The 21,083-nt window shown below is 42.4% G+C and overlaps 2 protein-coding genes across 5 annotated transcripts; both read right to left on the reverse strand.

Moving 5' to 3' along the window:
* Window positions 1-540: 540 nt before the first annotated feature.
* On the reverse strand, window positions 541-5,573 carry asb8 (ankyrin repeat and SOCS box containing 8). Of its 3 annotated transcripts, none has more exons than XM_030423971.1 (4): window positions 5,220-5,573; window positions 3,493-3,644; window positions 3,295-3,399; window positions 2,287-2,922 (listed from the first exon to the last, which is right to left on the reverse strand). In XM_030423971.1, exons 2-4 carry the CDS (start codon window positions 3,619-3,621, stop codon window positions 2,287-2,289), a joined length of 870 nt encoding a protein of 289 aa, XP_030279831.1. In that variant the 5' UTR covers window positions 3,622-3,644; window positions 5,220-5,573. The 3 variants fall into 3 exon arrangements, with proteins under 3 accessions (XP_030279828.1, XP_030279831.1, XP_030279829.1); XM_030423969.1 differs by having other exon boundaries at window positions 3,493-3,669; window positions 5,220-5,569; XM_030423968.1 differs by lacking the exon at window positions 5,220-5,573 and having other exon boundaries at window positions 541-2,922.
* Window positions 5,574-7,130: 1,557 nt separating this feature from the next.
* larp4aa (La ribonucleoprotein 4Aa) lies at window positions 7,131-20,819 on the reverse strand. 2 transcript variants are annotated; one of them, XM_030423216.1, is made up of 17 exons: window positions 20,233-20,819; window positions 17,766-17,883; window positions 17,302-17,460; window positions 15,301-15,385; window positions 14,712-14,848; window positions 14,518-14,621; window positions 14,301-14,411; window positions 14,159-14,212; window positions 13,851-14,060; window positions 12,984-13,087; window positions 12,723-12,764; window positions 10,952-11,179; window positions 10,819-10,873; window positions 10,558-10,716; window positions 10,317-10,456; window positions 10,002-10,206; window positions 7,131-9,691 (listed from the first exon to the last, which is right to left on the reverse strand). In XM_030423216.1, the coding sequence occupies exons 1-17, from the start codon at window positions 20,347-20,349 to the stop codon at window positions 9,299-9,301; spliced, it is 2,421 nt and encodes an 806-aa protein (XP_030279076.1). In that variant the 5' UTR covers window positions 20,350-20,819; the 3' UTR covers window positions 7,131-9,298. The 2 variants fall into 2 exon arrangements, with proteins under 2 accessions (XP_030279076.1, XP_030279077.1); XM_030423217.1 differs by lacking the exon at window positions 12,723-12,764.
* Window positions 20,820-21,083: the final 264 nt, after the last annotated feature.

The following is a 21,083-nucleotide window of genomic DNA, read 5'->3' on the forward strand; positions in this document are numbered from 1 at the left end:
TCTGGTGAGCCAAATCAAACCTTGTGGCGGGCAGCCCTGCTTTGAAGGCACCTTCACCTTGACAAACAGGTGTTCCTGACATGTCACAGACAATTAGGTTTTAATAAAGTATTGACATCTAGATTTTCTTCACAGGTGTATGTAAACTTCATATGCCAAAAGCACTGAGCCTTGATAACTGATTGGGTATTAAAAACATTTGCAGTATATTAAAAGTAGCAGAGAAGCAGAGGTGTAAATACTAAAAGGAATGAGGGCTGAATTCCATTAAGCTGCTTTCATTTCAAGGCTCACTGTGGCTTACTGGGACACTTTCATAGAACAAAGCCATCATGAATATTATTAGTAACACATGTGCTTTTCCTACCGAGACAAGTCAAAATATCTGCTATGAAAAAGACCTATGCAAATAACCCCTCACCGTGAATCATGCCAATGATTTGAATGTGACACAGTGGTTCAGTAAGGTTTCACTACCTACTACAGCTTAGCTTTTAGCTGTCCTATTAAACTCAATGAATGACAGAGAAAAAAAAAGGATGGAATATAAAGGCATTTACTTTCATTTACGTTGACAAAGAAAAAGAAAAGCACTTTTGCAGGTGTACACAAGACATGATCTAAGGGGATTCATTTTTATACAGCAGCAGAACAAGCAAACAAAATTAAGCACAGAAACGGTCCGATTTTAGACGGATGCCATAACAAACGTAAATACATTTTTGCAAGCTCATTTAGTGGTTCTTTCATGGACAAAAACTTAGTTATCATGCCACTTCATGGGTCTAATATTTCAACACTTAATTCAAAGTCATTTTTAAACATACGCTGCAAAGTTTGGGATGAGGGAGCACCCTTGGTAACGTTTTCAAGTTAAGACTGAAAACATCCATTGTAATAAAAAACAAAATATTTTATTCCTCATTGGCAACTGCAATCTTAATTAAAATAAAGCCCAAATAAATAATGACAGCAGGCATGTTGACTGAACATAAGAGGAAGATTAGTGTGTCTGCCAAATTATGTGGACCAGCTTCAACATAACAAATTCAACTATTCCCATCTTCTTTCTTGTCAGTGTGGTTTTTTTTTTTTGTTTGTTTGTTTGTTTGTTGTTACCTTAATATTTAATAACTGATTGATTTGTGAATTTTTAGGGCAATCATCAAGAGAGAGATGGCCACTCTGACTATCTTACGAACTACATAAAATTTGTTCCTGAGCACTACTTCAAGAACTGCATCTTCTGACAAACCTACTGGACAGCCTGCATTCTTACACATGAAGCCCTCATTAACAAACTTATCTGACATTTAAATCCAATCTCACAGTGAATACGTTTCCTCGTTTTCTGAGACAAATCATAACATTGTTGCATTATACTTAACTTTTAAAATGTAAGATTCAATACAAATTTGTAAATTTTGCATACAAAATAATAATAAATCTAAAATTTAAAAGATGCACTGGCTCTTTGTGAACAAATGAAACGAGGAGCTTCATGTGGGTCAATTCCCAACAAGCCTGATGTTATAATTTCTTTCTATACTTGCACCAAGGGCTCTTCTCATTTCTCCATTTTGTGCTTCCTCGTCTCCTCTCACCTCCGCCCTCCTGCCTGTGACCTGCAAATCGATCTCAGCAGGACATATTGAGGATGTCTCATTCCCTAAAATGCATTCTGAAGAGAGAGGAGGCCCTCTGGAGGAACTATGAGCGAGGACGCACAGGTGTATCAAGTGTTTTTGGCACCTGTGACATTTAACAGGCATGACACACAGCTGGAATACACAAAACATGGTGGAGCTAAACATAATCTTTTTGTATTAATGACTTATTTAAGATGATCAAAGGTGCGATTTAACTATCAGCGTTTGAATCACAGGGGTGAAGGACAGGGGACGAGGAAACTGAGAAATGAGAAGAGAGGCAAGACTTTCGAACAAGCTCGGCCTGAGTTTCCAAAAACTGCATAATTTTTAAACAATATAACCACATCATTGGTGGAGTTTACATCCAACAGCTGACACTTGTCAAATTTACCCTTCCGCACTGCTCATTTAGATGTTGTGCAACCACTATATTAAAAAAAAAAAAAGACTTGGAGAGGTGTGTGTGTCTCTCCTGGTGCACAAATTGGTATTTAACTGCAAGAAGGTTTGATTGATGAGGGCTGCTCTCAGACAATATCCTATAATTCAATGGAGACACTTCCTTGCCAATAAATGCTGTGATGAACTGTCTAATCACCAGTGAGGTCTGATGGTCCCCAATGGTCTCATCACCTCAGTCCCTGAGCAGTAGATAGTCTTTGATAGTCTCTGGTAGAGGAAGCTCTTTTACAGCAGTTGGGAGGAACTGGACTCCGAGACTCTGCCTGACAGCACAGCGTGCCAGAGAGCGAAGGGTGGGAGCCTGAGCCACCATGTTGGTCAGCCTCGCCAGCAGCTGTGGATCTTTACTCAGCTCTCTGGGAAGGGTGCCGTCAGCCCGCCGGATCTCAAACCGCCCTGCTGCCCGGCACAGCAGCTCCAGGCACTCCTCCTCCTGTTCAGTGCCCAGGCCCCGGGCCAGCAGGGCCACCAGTCGGGATATAGGCGTCTGGCCCTTCAGGTTTGTCACATGGACCTGGGCTCCGTAGTCTAATAGCACTTTGACACTCTCCAGGTTGCCCTTCATTGCTGCCCAACTCAAAGGCGTGTCATTGTTGTAGTCCCGTGAGTTGGGACAGGCCCCGCTCTCCAGCAGGGCCCTCACACACTCTGGGTTGTCTTTGAAGGCGGCCCAGTGAAGCGGGGTGTCCTTGTTGCCATCTAGGGCATTTGGCTGGGCCCCGTACTCCAACAGCAATTCCACACAGCTCTCATCCTTCTCCGCTGCATAGTGCAGTGCTGTGCGGTTATATCCATCCAAAGCATTCACCTGATGAGGAAATGTAATGTCATAAGCAATCTCATGCCAAGGAATTATCAATACACCGACCAGAGATTGGGGTGGTAAACGGTTACCTTTTACTACAAAAATCAATCAAATTGGCATCCTCTCTAAATTTCAGTTGCATGTTTTTAATCCTATGTCTTCCACTTTTGTCTTTTGGCAATCCCAAATTATTTATTTTTTTTCCTCTATTGAACACACTAAAAAACTTGTCCTGCTCACACCTGCAGTGTGAACACTGCAAACAAGCTTTGGATCTCTGTAGATTGACTTTCATATTACAGGGTGGTTGTCTGGAAGGTAGTTAATTAATGTAAAACCTTGCTATGGTAAATGGTTAAGTTGTTCATGACATACCTCTGCCCCCTTCTCCAGCAGGAGCTCCACACAGTCAGCATCAGCGACCATACAGGCACAGTGCAGGGGCTTAAGCGTACCATGCATCCGGTTCACATCAGCTCCCTTAGGCATACAGGAGATAATAATGTCAATGTAATGGGATGACAGTACAACAGAGTTTTTATTTAAAGTTGGACTGAAGGTGAGCAGGCCTACCTTACGAATGAGATCCTCCACATTGTCATGTGGGAATGAGCGGATGGCTGCGATGGTGCGGATGAGCCGCTCGGACAAGGAGTATTTACTTTGAATGCTTTGCATGATGTACCACATAGTAGAGCTCATGTGTAACTGAGGACCATGGCACCCTGGTAGGGGTGACACAACGGCGCACTGAAACACATTTTTCAAGAAGTGGAGAGTTATAAGATGCAAGAAACTATTATAAAGATTTCTGAGCCTGAAGGAAGCACTATGTAGTTCTGGAGAAGTAATTCAAATTCAAGATTTAAATATGTATAATAACAATGTGGTAATAATAAACCCAGAATTATTACATTTTCCATAACTGAATAAACAAGCTGTTATTACAAGCAGAACACTGTTTGAAGCTAGAAGGGTTGCAGCATCCAGCAAATACAAACAATGAAATTGTGTTGTCCTTTAAGGTCAGTTTGTCTATTCAGTTTATTAAGTCATGGAAACAAATAGAGTTTATCTATTCATTTTGTTAAGGCAGAAATAAATCAGGCGATAGACATAATTCTCTTCTGATTAAAATTTCTTGCCCAAACTACATAGTGCACCTTTAACAAAACGTACAATAATCAATCAAACAAATCACTCAGGCGTTTCGGTTGTTTTGGGTGCTTGGGCCTCTTGTTAGGTAGTGGCTACTATTACTATTTTATTATTACATTCTATCGGTTGCCTTAACATAGAAATACACCAATTTCACCACAATGTTACCAGCATTGTAAATTGCATACTGTGGTTCTGCAGAGTTAGTGACTTTCCACCATGAAACCTGTAGCAAAGTGCTTTATTTCGTTGTGGCAAGAAATACGCTGATACTATAAAAACTAGGAGTAGACTAATTGTTGGCCCTGGTAATAAATAATTGACCAGGGCCCATATGCTGTATTTCTTTAATCATAGGTGATTTTGCTGTCAATTGCCAATGAAATAAAGACATTTAAAAATGTGCTACTTAGGCTATAATGCTACATCCTCTCCTGCCTACAACACCATCTGAAGATTGAAAATTCATCATCACGCTTTTATAAACAAATAAATAATAACTTATCATGTCAGTAATTTGAAAATGTCCCCCGTTCTTTGATCCAAGTGATTTTTATAATGAGTGTTATAAAACCATGAAATCTTGACAAAAGTATGCATGTCTTGCTGCAGATCTAACGGCCTTTATCTAACAATATTCAGCTGTTGCTATTAAAACTAATGCAAGTCACCCGAGAGCTGCAGTACCAGCAGTGCAAGTATGCTAACAAAACATAAACAAATGACTGACACTGACAGCTAACGTTAGCTCACCTGGCAATAACATGCTCCACAACAAAAGAAAGCAAAAATGCAGTCTGTAACAGCGATTCACGTTACATGCAGAGTGCCAACTTTTACAAATAACACATCAATAAACAAAACACGATAGCTAGTTCGCTAGCAAGCAGACGCTCATGGGCTGGTTTAGAGAAAAAAAATGTTTCCTCGGCTACATTTCCACCCGGCTGCTAGCTAGCTAGCTAGCTAGCCAACTTGGTTGTAGCTGACGAGCTATCGTTAGCACCAAGATGCGAGAAAGAATCGAGACCCACAGACGAAAAAAAATCGAGTGACATTTAGTACAAATTCTTGCTAACGCACTCTGACATCATACCCACGCCAACCCTCGATGAATTATCGATGCTAATGGGAAAACGTACCGTTTGTGGTCCACGGTGTGAAGGTCTGACAGCTTACCGTACTGACTGTTTGCTGCTCGCTTTGACATAAACACAGCACGTCACCGCTCTCGGCCACGCCCTCAGCCGCGAGCCTCCGGTCCCTGTATTTAAACCCGGCTGAGCAAACAATCGCGTTATTCTGCGATAACTACAAATAACTCGAGGTTTTCTCTGAATGCTGTCTTTCTACGACGTCTGACTGGACGACGCGTCTTCTCGAACTGTGCTTCCCGATATAGACACGTATGGCTGCGCTGCAGGCATCCACAGGCATGCCATGAATGCCTTCAGCTCATGACCATGTTAAGGTACAGGCGGCCTGCAAGTCACACTGAACAAGTGGCTCCATGAGTCACTTAAGCCAGAGGACAGGCAGCCCCTGGTGGACAGCAGGGCCACAGACACACCATGAACACTGATGGTTCCAGCTTCTATCAAGTAGTTGTTGGAGCTGTTTGTTTGTTGGTAGTTTTTAGTTAGTTATTGCTAATAAAATAATAGATGTTTGTTTGGATTAGAGATTGAAAGCATTTTCTCCTGCTAGTTATATGTTTAGTTGAATTATTTCCTTGCTTAACATGTTTAATTTTATCAGTTAATATTTTGTTTTGTCTTTGATTTGTTTGGGAATTTGGGTGACACAGTGGGCACTCAAGGTTTTATAGATGGCGGGATAGGTGTAGGACCATGATGCACCTGGGGGTTTCTCATCTGAGCTGGAGAGGCATGCAGGATTGCTCTGTTTGCCTGTTGTTTTGGATAAAGAAAAGATGTAAACCAAAGGAACTTGGAATGGACATTGAACCCTCTTTACTTGTGTACAACACAAGCCCTTGGCGCAGCAGTGGCTCTTTGATTTGCACTCAATATACATTAACATACAGAAACACGGAGAAAAGCAATAAACAAATATTGTATGCTTTGGGACTGTTGGTTCAACAAAATCAAACAAAAAGCAGTTTGCTGTGAGCGTCACAGGCTGTAGGACATTGCTGTGACGATTTTTCACAATTTTGACATTTTATAGATCAAACAAAAATAATTTACCAAGTCTAATTATTTGTGATGTCATGGCCCCCTTGCTCATGTAGATGTCCACAGAAGACTGCCACTCAAATCTAGCCCATACCTACATTTTTAGGACTGACTAAGCTCAACTGGTTGAAAAAAAACCTTAATTTCTGCTTTCTTTCACCCATTAGAGACCTCATGACCTTTGCATTTTTCTGCAGAATTCTTGTAAGTCTCTTGGGCTTTGTTTATTTTGAAACACATGGACAAATGGCAATTTGGCCATCAGAAATTCCCCTTTTTATGCATCCAACTGTATTTAATCATTGATACCAGCAAGTAGACTTCGCTGCTGCCAGGGCAGGACTCAAGACAGCCACAGCCTCCTCCTCTTTTCATCGAGGTTCATTCATTATTTGAAAAATTCATGAAAAGATAAGGGGAAAAAAAGTGTTAGAAAAAAGTTGTTGGGGTCTATTCTGGACCGAGTCCGATCCTCCAACTTAGTTATGTGAAACTCTGGTCTGTGGTTTTGGTGTAATCCTGCCGACCAACCAACATATGGACGAGGGGGGGGGGGGGGAGAACATAACCTGCTTGGCGGAGGTAATGAAACCATTAGAAACCAGCCTGAGCTCTAAGCCTCTCAACAAAATGGCTCAAACTCCACCCTAAACCTAAACCTGATAGTGCGCCAGAACCTGTCGGGGGTAGAGACGCCTTTGAATTCTAAGGTGTGGATCAGTTTATCTGCCGCCTTAAAATGTTCAGAAAAACAGACTTGCCTGCTGATTAGAAATGTTGAAAATGCTGCAGCCCCCTCATGTGTTGATGTGTGTCGAGTATGTACAAAACAGCAAAAAAATGTGACACTCCAAAGCCAAATCAAAATAATTTATTTTTGGTGACATTTCATACAGTTCTAGGATTGTGTCTCAAACACTTGGTTGATCCATTACTATATTTCCTTTTTGCCACCCCAACCCAAATTAAAAGAGAAAAAAAAAAAAAAACATATGGAAGGGGGAGGGGCATATTCCTGTAGGTATTTTCAAGCCTGTCAACATCAACCATATGCTTCTAAAATGATTTCACATTACTCATGAGTAAGATTCTTTTAAAAACAAGTTAGTGCATTTATTTTAATTATACTAAACCACTAGCTGCTCATACTCATTAATGAAAAAGAAACAACAGCCCCAGTGATTGGTTACTCTTTTTACTGCATTACTAAACCCAAAGTCAATGCATCAAGTATTTTTCGCTCAGCTGACATCCCGAACAGTATATAAATGTCATATGCGTGATTTTATTTTGCCAATGCGATTTCACACAACTTTGGGGAAACCAGCCTACCAAGATTGGGAGAAAAGCGTTGTGCATCAGAATTAAAATAAATACATTTTTAAAAAGCAATACATACAGTGAGTCAAACTTCAAATTCTAAGTCAACCTGTTTTTTTTGTTTTTTTTCAAAAATTAAAAAAAAGGAGAGAAAACAAAGAAAAAAAAATAAAAACAGCAAACTCACCCTAAATAGCACAAAACAGTCCGGTGGATACCTGCTGTCAAAAGCCTCCCTCTGTAAATTCTGTACTAGAACAATTACATTCTCCCACACACATTTCTAGTGAAGGGTTATTACAATATAGCATAGGCAACTACACCTCTACAGCTTCTTCAAAAATCCAGTTTTACTGGGCCAAAAAGTTTCCCCCAAGCCTACATTATTTAGCAGACCTCGTCAATAAAAATCAAAACTTTATCCTAGCACACTATGATCGTAGGCAGCTGGCACATAGCACGTGAAAATGTTCCAATTTCATTTTTACCCACGACTTGGCTGCCAAATATTATGTAGCTATCATCCTTAGCTAACAGCACTCTTCAGTCTATTTTTGACACTATGCCACTGTTAAGAACAATTCACAGATATAAGCTTAACCTGGATATCCTGTGATGATGTAGAAAAGCCAAACCTCACCTAAAACCATCAGGTGCACTGAACAGTCAAATCTCACCATTAACCTATTCTTTTTCTTGGAAAACATCAACCTACTACCCAAACAAAACATGTAAACAGAGAACCTGACTGATTATCAACATGACAATGTTCTGAATCCATCCAGAAACGGTTTCAGATAGATAGAGATTAAAACTTAACATGAAAAACTTTGGACCAGGCTAGCAGGTTCACCGTGGCTAACAGCCCAGTGAGCTCCCCCAAAGTGGACTTCGGCTTCAAACAAAACCACACATCTGACTGCGCCGTACGACGACAGCTTCTGATATCTGACTGATACGATTTAAGTCAATTAGGAACCAGGATCAAAATACCACCATAGAACATATTTCATTAATATACATTAGAAGACCACACTGTCCAGTTTCAGGACAATGATTCTGAATCTCTGATGTAAAAAAAAAAAAAAAAAAAAATCATCCATTTCATTACATCAGTGCAACAGCACACTGTAGCACTTCAATCATTTTGCGTAACAATCAATGCATACATAGACATCAGTCAACCCTTCAGTCATACTTGCAAACCTAAGCACACAAGGAAAAAAAAACAACTAAAAACTGATGTCTCATTGCGTGTTAGTGATATCTTTGTATATGTACATGACATATATGCATGTTCTTTTCTTCTTAGTGCATATTGTTCTTGCAGACATCTATTCGTTAAAAATCAAACAAAGGTAGAGGGCGGTTACGTGGCCCATCGTCCCACCTCCCCCTAGCAGAGCATAAATGAGATGTCCTCCAGATAAATCGCACTTAAAACTCTTTTAAGCATAACACTGGAGGCCAAAACAAGTTTTGGATTCCTTTTCAAAATCATTCATCAAAGTTCTTCAGGTGTCATTCTGCCCATTAGTCCTGGATGTCCCGGTCTTATTGTCATTTTAAAAGCTTTTCTTTGGACAAGTTCCAGGGGGGAAGGTGGCTACCATAAAGTTGTTGCTTTTATGTTATTCATTTTTATATAATTATATATATCCATGTATATATTCATACATCTTTTTTCTATTCATATCAAGTTTTTACTTTGGCGATACTGGTGGGATATTCTGCTCTTTGCCAGTGTGCCTGTAGCCTCCCTGTGGGGAGCTGCGTCGGGCTGGAGGCGGGCGCCTCTGGTCCCGAAACTTGAGGCCCCCGGTGCCTCTGGGGCCATTGCTGCGGTAGTAGCCTTGAGAGTCACGTTCACGTGGGGGCCGGCTCTCCTTGTATTCCCATCCCCCCTCCCTGTCATGGCCTTTCTCCTGCTTGTCTCCAGGATTGCTGCTGGAGCCCTGCTCCTCGGCCTTGTTCACACGCAGCTCGCGTAATGGCTGGCCAGACGCGGAGCCCGAAGAAGCTGGAGCAGGGGCTGCAGGGGGGGGGTCCTTGGGTGGCCGTTGGCAAACCTCGGCGTAGCTGAGCTTACGGGGCTCCTGAATCAAGGCAGTGAAAAAAATTCAATTCAAATGACATTCAACGCAAGCATTCATTTATTCATCCATTTTCCCTCTTTTCAAACCCTCAGATCTCATAATCTTAACGCTCATCGGGGTAGGAGTGAACATTTTGGACTTTTGGAGGGAAAGGGAAGAGAGATAAAGACAGATATATTAAAAGAGAGAGAGAGAGAAGTAGTGAGAGTTCCAAAGCCAGTCAGTCCACTACCTCACTTCCCTCTATGCGCAAAGTGTGTCATCATAAGGAAGACAACAATGTTCAAGTTTCAAAGAACCAGAGTCTCACCTGTGTCGGGGTAGGAATAGTGGCTGTCGCAGGGGCTGGCGTGCTGGGTGTTGCTGGCGTAGAGGCGGCAGTGGGCTGAGGCCTGGTGCTAGGCACAGGCTGCGTGGAGGAGGGGGTGTTCGCAGTAGGTTGAGCAGGTGTGCGAGGAGTCACTTTTGGAGCTGGAGGCTCTGCCCGTTCAACCCTCTTCTCCTGACGAGTGATACTGTCAGAATGAAGAGTTTCACACGTTCAAGTTACCACTTTTAGTCTTTGCAGGTCTTTAACCTGAACCAAATATTCTGAATTCAACTGTTACTTTTGAGACTGACATACCCAGGGGCTGAGGATCCAAGTGGTTGTGTAGTAGACTTCGCTGCTGCCGGGGCAGGACTTGAGACAGCCACAGCCTCCTCTGAAGCCGGGGCTTGGCCTGAACCTGGACTCACAGTGGCTTCTTTATTGACTTGTTCAGTCTATAAAAAGCAAGGAGGTATGCACATTACATCTCAACAATCTCCCAGCGCGGAATTATCTTGGAGATTTTCTAATTGTTAAAATCTCAACTACTTCTTACCTTGTCCCTGTACAAGCCACGTACAACATCTGACATTCGGTTTTCTAGCACTGGCTCTCCCTGTGTGCTGACAATGCAGCCAGGAAGAGGTGGGAAATTGGTAGCAGCCAGGTCAAACTTGGGTTGAGAAACCTTCACCTCTGCTAGCGGTACCGGCCTCTGAGAAACGAAATTAAAAAATTGAGCCGACAAGCAGAAATATCACAAGATATTAAATGTTAATACAACACAAAAGCTTGAGGGAAAAACACAATTATTTACCGCAGTCCGTTCGTCTTCTCGCCTCCTCCTTGTCCCTCTGTAGGTTGTGCCCCGTCTGAAAAGCAAATAAATGATCACTTAATAGTCACTGATCAAGTCACAGCCAAATTTTAACAGATGGATAAAACCTTACCTTCCACGTCCAGCCATGCCGCTGTCGTCACTGGGGTCCAAAGACGAGGAAGAGGAGGAGAGGTGTGAGAAGGCCGAGCTCAGATCGGAGGCCGTCTGGACTGGGTTAGTGGTGGCAGCAGGAACAGGGGGCTGCAGGCTGCGCAGTCCAGTCAGACTCTCCAAGGGGACGGGAGTTATAGACGCCGAGGTCACCTCACCGGCCCTCACCTGGGGCTTCACGTGGTTTCTGTCGCAGCAGGGGGAGACGGTGCAAATAAGCAGGGTCAATATGAAGTTGAAAACACTCTTAAGACATACTGGTAACCAGTGTTTCCTGTAAAGCCTTTTGCTTGTAGGGATTATTTTGAACTGACCATACTGGTGGTTTACTTCCTCTAATGTCTAGCAAATGATTTGGTAGTAACAGAAACATTGCTGATATAATGAAATCCATCTTGGTGAGCATTTAGTCATCTTCATATCTTACTAATGTTATTTGGTGAAACATTTTCAGGAAATCAAGAGTTATAGCTTCAAAGGCAACTTTAACATAATAAACCACCTGTATGGTCCTAAAGTGGAGTTTGTGTATGGACATGAATGCTATTACATAAAGAAAAATGCATTGTAATCACAGTGCTCACAGGAAATAAATTAGAACAGACATTAATTAGTCTGTAATTATATTGTTAGGAGGTCCATCGGATATTTTCAGATAATGGAGGCTGAAGCATCAAAGGAAACAATGGTGGGACCAGTTTGCTGCAGGAACAAGACAGCATGCTGTGTCCTCGGGGTAAATGTGTAAACATGCAGGACTACATCTATGCTCGTGATTGGTTGAAGCAGCGGAGACTTTGATGTCAACATACTATACGTTTGGCAATCTGCAACCAACCACAAGCTCACTGAGAAGAGCTGACAATGCCCAAACAGGCTGCTGATCTTAAAGTTTTGTGACAGATATGGTTTGTCTAGCAGCGTAATTCACATGGATCGATCTTCTCATGAGTCTTTGACCCTCAGATCTCATAATCTGAACGCTCATCGGGATGAGAGCGGAGCACCTGACTTTGGAAAGGAAGGATTGAGAGAGAAAAAAAAAATTAAGAGGAGTAAGAGAGAACCAAAGCCAGTTACTCCGCTCCCTGATTTCCCTCTATGCGCATCTTGCCGTCATCCCTGGGTCTGACTTGGGAAGAGTCCCCTTACATATTTCTTTGTGAAGCTGCTTTTTCAGTGTACAAACCAATTTACGAAAGTTTCATCTCTTCGCTAAAGATTTTAAGTGCACATATTGAATCTTGACAGCTGGCTGACTCAACTCCAAAGTGTCAGCATTTCATTGTTACAGCATATAACACCACATGGGATAAGGTAATGCAACCACTGACAGAGAAAGCAGCAAAAAACAAAAAAAAACAATGAATAAATTAAATGGATGGTTAGTTGTGTTGGTGAGAAAATGTTACATGTAATGATGTCAAAGCAAAAAGCATTTTTTGGGGGCCACGGTGGCCATAACTGAAAGAAGCCAGTTGCTCAGAATCAGATAGCAGCTGCCGCCGCCATGTAGCGGGCAAGCCTACATTTATCAAATGACATGACAAATCCAGGATGTCCATTTTCTGACAACAAACATTTATCACATTGATGAGAAGGATTATGGCTGTACAAAAACCGCCTGGCAGAATGCATGGGCCCTGTTATGAATTTAGTCATTTGGCTGCCGCGGTATGGTAAGAGATGAGGGTAGCGATGAAGCTTATTGTACAGTATAACATTTGTACCTGAAGGCATTTATTACATTCTTTCTTGAATAGAGGGGGACACTATGGGGACAGTAAGAAGACAGGGAGTGAAAAACAATTCCCTGCTGCAGTCACATCATTTCAACAGCAGATGATCTGATGTTCACAGTTAAGCATCACCGAAAAAAAAAATCAAGTATTTAAACATTCCAAATTCATTAAGTTTATGCAAATATCACATTTACATTTAAGCCAAAAGTAAACTAAAATTAAAAAATGGCATCTAGAAAAAGACCTTACCGGTTTCTGTTGAAAGGGCGAGTGATATTAAGAGAATTGGAACCAGTTTTGTAGTGTCCTGCAGAGCCAAATCCATTCACGAAGCTACTGTTGGGAAACGGTGCCTTCACAAGGGGGGAAAAAGAAAGACACTCTTTAGAAATGTTAATGAAAAAGGTTGTTTATCAAGCAGCTACCACAAAGGCCTGAATATATACTTAAATATTTGCCGTTCGTGTTTAGAATAACAGAATATTATGACTTTTTGATTCTGTTATGCAAAATATTGTAAGTTTATTCTGACTGACAATTCAGATAGCTAGAAGAGAAAGACGGGTTTGATGGGTGCATCTCTTTTCAGAAGTCACAACAAACAAGGTTGTGGTGAGTAACAAACAAACAAACTCACAATATACATTGAATCGTGTGCGAGTCTATTTGTTTAGGCATAAAAAACAACTTCAAAAAAGTCAATGGAGATCAGTCTCTTTTAAAAAATGTCTTCCAAATACTACATAGTGTACATTAATTCTTGCCAATTTCAATACCAGGAGAAAACAAATATGAGGGTTTGATAATCTCATTCCAATATTCCAATATTGTGTATGTGTAGATGAAATGCCAAAAAAATATTGAAAATTTAACGATTTTTTTCAAGGATCATATTAGAATTCAAGCATATCCCTAACCTGAAAACGTAACGGTTAACATTTAGCATTTTCCAAACTGTCCAGACTTTGTACCAACCCTGTAAAAAGCTTTATTTTTATGCTGGTGCTCAACTTCTGGCTTTCAGGCTTTCTTATATACCTCACATTTGATGCATTTAATGCCAATGACACCTGGTAACAAACTGGAAATGTGCAGTGTAGGTGTAGCGTTTCTCACCAGAGGAGTTTCAAAATACGGTGTGGGCGAAGGCGTCCAGGTGGGAGGTACGATGCCGTACACAGGGTACTGCTGCTGGGGGTAGACGTGCTGCATGTAGAGCGGAGAGCTGTACTGGGACTGGCTCTGGGACTGCTGAGCGTACAGGCTGCTGTCCATGCTACGGTAGCCATTCTTCGCAAAGAATGTGTTAATGGCCTTTATCCTGGCCTGTATGAAGAATCAGGAAAAAGAGCAATGAGTGAGATGACTAAAAACAACCTCACAGATGGGCATTTTCCAAAATGACAGCAGAAAAGGGAACTCACCATGATGGGTTTTCCCTGAAATGTTTTTACTTCCTCTCTCAAGTACTTGTATGCCTGAGGGAGCAGAAGAAAGAGTCGTAAGGCAGTTCATCATGCAACTTTTTAACTTGATATCAAGACAAACCTGATGTGAGTTCATTACCTGCTGAGCGTCTGTGTCAGATTGGAATGTGATGTACCAGTTGTTGTTGTGCGCAAACTCGACACTTATCACCTTTGGACAGTTGTCATTTTTGAACAGTGACTCCACTTCCTGTAAAATGAACACAAGGAATCATCTCACTTGGCCGGTAAACATCACCTACAACCTCGTGTTTCCAGAGACATGCAGGAGTCAGAGCTCAAGATATTCGCTTTACCTCAACAGGTGTGGTTTCAGGGACTTCCCTCAGGATGATAATGCACCGCTTGTGATTTGGACGCACTTTCTCCCCTTTCTCATCCACTTGTACCATAGGCGAGGCTGAGGGAAATTCAAAGTAATTAAATCGAGACCACATCTCAAATGTATGCAGATCTTTTTAACACACAACATCTTTAACTTTCAGCTTACATCTCAACACATCCAGGATGAGCTCCATGTCAGTGGTGAGGACCTTGATGCCCTCCATGCTGGCTATAGTCCAAATTGGGACAAACTGGTCGCTGTCCATCTGGGACATCAGGTACAAATCCTTCGAGAGGTTTTCTCTGAATGACAGAACAAATTGATGTAGATTAGAACCCTCGAATTGGGAACACATAAAAAATTTGACATAAGGAACCACACAAATAACGCTTTGAGACAGCATGATTCGCATGGATCGACCTTCTCGTGAGTCTTTGACCCTCAGATCTCATAATCTGAACGCTCATCGGGACTGAGAGCGGAGCACCTGACTTTGGAAGAGAAGGATGGATAGAGAAGAGACGATGTAGAGGAGAAAGAGAGAACCAAAGCCAGTTACTCCACTCCCTGGCTTCCCTCTATGCGCATCATGTTCTCATCATCGGGTCTGACTTGGGAGGAGTCCACTGAGATATTTCTATGTGAAGCCTGAACAAATTAGCAGGTCGCTGTCTCTTTGCTGAAGATTTAAAGCATGTGGATTAAAACTTGACAGCTGGCTGATGTAAAGGTGGTTTGGATCCTCAGCTCTTACCTTGAGAAATAAAACTCCAGCTCTTTCTTCAGAGACTCTCGTAGATTCTCTGAGGAGATCGGCTGTTCTTCAGTTTTGGAATCCACTGAGAATCAAAAACAAAACGTCAGTGACAAGAAAAGTGACAACATGCCTTAATATCAAGCGACTGTGAACGTGTACAATCAGTGTCCATTTAATTTTTAAAAAAACCTTTGGACTACAACTGTTCTGCCATGAAGTCTACTTTAACCATAATGTTGAGTCTTTGTTGACACTGTGAGAGGTGTTTATTCAGTCATGGTTTATCTGACACGGTTATAGTGAAATAAGGGTTTTCAATCAGCACTTGTCGCCTGTTGTGTTTTTTCATTTAACGCGTTTTCTTATCTGTAGATATTTATCATCTTTATAAACACTCAACATCATTACCGATGTTGTATATTATTCATAGGTTGTATTAAAAACACATTTACTTCCCTGCCCAGTTAGTGTCAGTTCAGTGCCACACTAAAGCTTACACAAGTCTGACATTTCACCTTCAAGACCCACGTTTTGACCTTTGTTAATCATCTGTTATGTGAAAACAGACTTCCACACACAATGCAGGTCACACTAGACAAGCAGTAGAGGAGGTTGTACCACAGTCCATGTCAAAAGTAGTCTGGAGTGACTTGCTGGAGAATCAGCAACAAAGCTGAGAGCAGCAGTGCAGGCAGCAGACACGAGTCAAGCTGTCCTGGAGTCAAGTTTACAGCAGTCATGCCATTACTCCTACACTGCGCTGTGTACAATGACACAGCAAAATAAAGCGTTACATGGTCATGACTGTTCGATATGCTTTCATGAATATGTGCCATGTTTAACTGAAAGTCTAATTTGTGTGTAAACTTCTTGAGCGGAGGATGCAAAATTAACTCATGTGTAAACTAACAACTAAGTTGTATTATAGCCGTCTTTGACCCTCAGATCTCATAATCTGAACGCTCATCGGGACGAGAGCAAAGCACCCAACTTTGGAAGAGAGGGATGGAGAGAGAAGAGAAGATGAAGAAGAGAAAAGAAAGAAACCAAAGCCAGTTACTCCGCTCCCTGGTTTCCCTCTATGCGCATCTCGTTGTCATCACTGGGCCAGACTTTTCAGTGTATGAACAAGTTTGCGAAGTTCAACTCTCTGCCTAAGATTTAAAGCGCACAGATTAAAGTTTGACAGCAGGCTGGCTATGCTGCTGCTCCGACACTGCTCTTTGTCCAATGACGCACAGATTAGTGTCTCCTCAACTGATGCCGCTAATCACTGACTTACAGGGGGCAGCTCAAAGTTAGTGTTGGTGTTGTAGTGGACCATATTACATATCGGATATCTTTTCTTAAATGGAAAGAAATTTCCAACACTTCTCAATATAATAACGTGTAGTTGAACACCACTTTCAAATACGGCCGCAATAACAAACATGATTGAATTTACAAAAACAGGAGGAAAAACCGAACATTATAAACTTGAAGATGACCGCTATGGGAGGGCTGTAGTATTAGACTGCAGGTGATAAAAGTGGCCTCTGGGTTAAAGTTTCCACAGTACGTTTACAACGCAATTACAACTGAATTATATGGACTACTTTAATGTGACAACAACCCATCTTAACAAGTGTTTAACTCAATCGCAAATGTAAAGCATGACAAGAATGTAGGCAGGCTCATTACCCTGAAATCATCATGTCAGTATTATTTAATAATGAGCAGTACTGAGCAAGTAAAAACAGTCATAATATTATTTGTGGCTCTACAGTGGCTGTAGTTGGTGGCTCCAAAGTCTAACAAAATAACCTTTATGATGACATCATCAGGGGGACAATAAAGTTAAGTAGAGCCATGTGGCCTGGAGAGCCAGGTGACAACATGTTTTCACTCCTTTCAGAGACTCCACTCTTTTATCCAAACTGTATCATTTAGATAATAACAGGGAATAAATCCAAAGCTGCAGTCTGTGGAGACGACCGCATGTGATGTGACGCGTCTGACCTGAGGTCCCTGTTGTGGACTCAGCGGGGGAAAATCCCAACTCTGGAGGGTCCATTCCATTTACTGCTATCTCAGCTGTTGCTGTGGAGCTGCTGTCATCCAGGGCCGTGAATCCCACAGTGTACTGCTTGCACCCAGCAGACAAAGGCTCAGAATAACCTGCAGACAAGGTGAAGAGTCTCATTCAGAACCGACAGCTGATCATTTTTTTGGGCTGCGTCACTATCATCTGTTCTGAATGTCTGTGTGTCCCAGTGTTTTGCTCAAGTTTAGCTGTTTACAAATGTCAAGGGGAAAAAAAACCCTTAAAAAGTGAGAACCTAAGGAAATATTTTGTGTAGACAGTATTGAGCCAATATTCATATCAATAGATATAAATGTATGTGACCAGTTTTTCACTGACAGTGTTTCTTCCACATTTGAAAGCTCTGTAAACTATAATAAAATCAGTTGGCGTATCTTACCCTCACTGATGTCTGAGGGGGGCCAATGAGGGCTGTTGGTGACGGCCTCGCTGGAGGCCACAGGCATCTCCTGCCACACCTTGGCATTTGGGTTCAAGCCGGCGCCCTTAGAGGTGACCTTCAAAGCAGAAACAGCAGGATCAGGAGAGTTCAATTTGTAACATTAAAAGCAGAATGAGATGTGTATTTCAGCACAAAAACAATGTACGCAGCAGTTTGCAAGAAAAGTGTCCATTATCCAAAGTACACTGCAGCAATCTGATGTTCAAAGATCTTAAAAGGCAACTGATGCGCTCTATCTGCACTGGAGATCGACACTACATCGAGCATCATGCATTTAATATTCTCGCTAATTCACCTCAGACTTGCAGTCTCATCTCTGCTTGGCATCGAACTCATCCAACAGACTACTGACAGAAATCAAGATTTTGAACTCTGACCTGTGCCAAACCATTATCACTAATTTATCTTACAACGTCAACACACTGATTTACTTTTGATATCCAATATGAAACCCTGAGCAGTAGCACCGAGCACATCTTCAAAGCATGAAGTATATCTAATAGTTATGAAGTGTCAGAACCACTGACCTTAGGAAATCTACAACCACAAAAGGTAGAAATCTTTGGGGAGCATAACTAAAGGTAATTATGGCAATGGACTTGGAAAATACAAAAGCTAAAGATGAAAATCACTGAAGAAACTAAAGACACATAATGACTTTAAAAGTTAGCAAACTAATAAAACCTGTACAGAGGCATGAATCTCCTTCAGTGTTTGTCAGAAATTGAGATAAAACTTTACCTGTTGTTGGTGTTTGGGTAAACTTATCTGTACTATGTCTGAAGGGAACATCCCACCATCACAAAAGCATCAACATGCATACAAAATCCTGGCAGCGGCAAAAAACACACCTTACAGTTTCAACACAAAATGAAACTATGATCTCAAACAATGTCCCATAGAGGACTGCGGGCACACAGGTTACAGCCGACCATCCAACTATCACTACACCTGCTGATTTAATGTCATATTGGGGGCACTTAGTGAAATCACCTGGTGCAAGATTAACGGGGCGGGAACACCTGCATACCATTGGGCCTCCGTGGCATCTAATCAGAAACCGGAGAAGTACAATTCAGTGTGCCACACAGTGCCCCGTGATCCCCTGTCGATAAAAGAGGCTTGTGCCCTGTTAACCTCAAGGAGGAGAGCGATCATAGAAGCTTTGCATAACCAAAGAGTCCCTGTGGTAATAACTTTCAATAAAACAAACTTATTTACATTTTTTGATGCACATTATTATTCAGAGATTGGATGCGACTCTCCATATTAAACAGGGCTGTTAACTGGCAGCAGAACTCCTGACCCTGCAAAGATCTGTGGCCAGGAATAGACCACATACTGTACATATTAAAAAGGCAAACAGACACGGATGTGAACTTGATGTGAACCAACTGTAGGAGATCAGTGGTTGACAGCTGTACACTCACTTTGAAAACACCAATAACTGTCAAATTTACCAGCCTGTTTTCCTGACATTGTCACTTGCCCCATGCTAATGGATCACCCTACCAACCCCCCACCCCTGTTTGCAAAAAGCACTCGTCCTGACAAGTACAGCTGCCGGTGAGACGCTTCTCTCCACCAGCCAGACGAGAATGGATGCGCCGGACGTGTAGGCCTCGGTGTCATTCAAATAAATTAAAAAAAATAAGCGCTTGGACATTTATGTGCCGTGCAACTTAACACATGGTTACAATGCCTACTTCTGTGTTACAGGCCGTAACAAGCCAAATATTGTCAGCTGACTGCGCTGCGCCGCGCAGCACAGGCCAGGTATTTGCAACGCATGTCACTGCGCTAGCTCAGTTAGCTAGCAGCGCGATTAGCTAACAGATAACGTTACTGAAGAAACGTTATCCTCCAGCCGATAATCGAAGCATCGATCACCTATACATTTTAAAGAAACTCAATCAGCACTTCTCCGGTTCAAACAGCATTGCCGTCTGTCTGAAGCTTTAACTTAACTTAAAGACTAGTGATTACTCAGCAAACTACTTAATGAGCTTGCTTATTGCGGTGGCTAAGCTAGCGTTAGTTAGCTTTCTGGAGGGGCTGCAGTGGAGATCTGGCTAACGGCAAGTGTGTAAAATGACCCGCCTGTGCTGGCTGCAAGTTCGCAGTCGGGCAAACGCTGCCATATGTGCGGTGTCTGAGACGGTTTTTGCTGAATAATCAATATCACCTTACGATTAAACACAATGAGCGAGTGATTAGGCAAATAGTCACAAAGTCAAGCCAAGCTTAAACTTAGTAGCTTATTACATGTCTTGTTTGGGTTAATTTTAGCCGCTGCCTAATGAATATCGCCCATCACGCAGAGGGGGGCGTACTGTGCTAACAGGTCTCCAGTGAGCGGCAGCCGCAGCTAGCTCGCTAACTAGCTAAAGAAGGCCTCACTCACCATGCCGCCTGACCCTCCCTCGCTCCCCAGCAGAGCCTCGTCCTTCCCACCGGTCTTCGGTCCGGGATCAGCCTCCTCCTGCAGCAGCGGCGGCTCTCCGCTCTGGTCTGAACTCATCAGCCGCTCCTGACTCACTTCCACCCCGTCGCGTTCTCCCGGCCCCCGCCTGCCACCACCTCCTCTTTGCGAAAAAGCGGCTGGTTTCAGCAGTCAGTCTGGTTCTCTCCTGTTTGACTGGATTGGCGAGCAGCACACTGAAACTAGCTTACTAGCTAGCTAGCCGGCTAGCAGGTGTGCTACAGACTGAGGCTAACGACCTAGCTTGCTATGAATCAACGAAGCGGGCTAACGCCAGCTAGCTCAATGAATCAAACTTGTACGCTAAGATACTAATGGTATAAGCGATGCCAAACCATGACTCTTCTTAGACCACAGTCTCCGCTGGCGTTTCATCGATTATTACAGCACACACCGGGTTCGTGAGGCGCATTCCTAACCGGGCGACCGGAGCGGACACTGGGGACACGCACCCTTCCACAGCGCAGGCACACAGTCCGCCGACGTCCCGGCTGCCACCGCGAGTTCTCGGTGACCTCTGCAGAAACCATTTCCTCTTCCTTTTCCGGATCCACACTGTAGTTTTATGCAGTCTGTGTTGGTGCATTGGAGTCCTTTATTACAGTATGTATACGTCGAGGAGTACATATATAAAAAACCTGTTGTGTATAATTGTTGTTAAAATGAGAAAAGGGACATATCGACTTGTATATGAAGTTGCAATGATCCATTATATTTTATTAACCCTAACCCTAACCCATTTTTTTTTTGTTTAGCCTTTATATATATATATA

Source organism: Sparus aurata, chromosome 7, assembly GCF_900880675.1.
Source record: "Sparus aurata chromosome 7, fSpaAur1.1, whole genome shotgun sequence".
NCBI classification, from domain to species: Eukaryota; Metazoa; Chordata; class Actinopteri; order Spariformes; family Sparidae; genus Sparus; species Sparus aurata.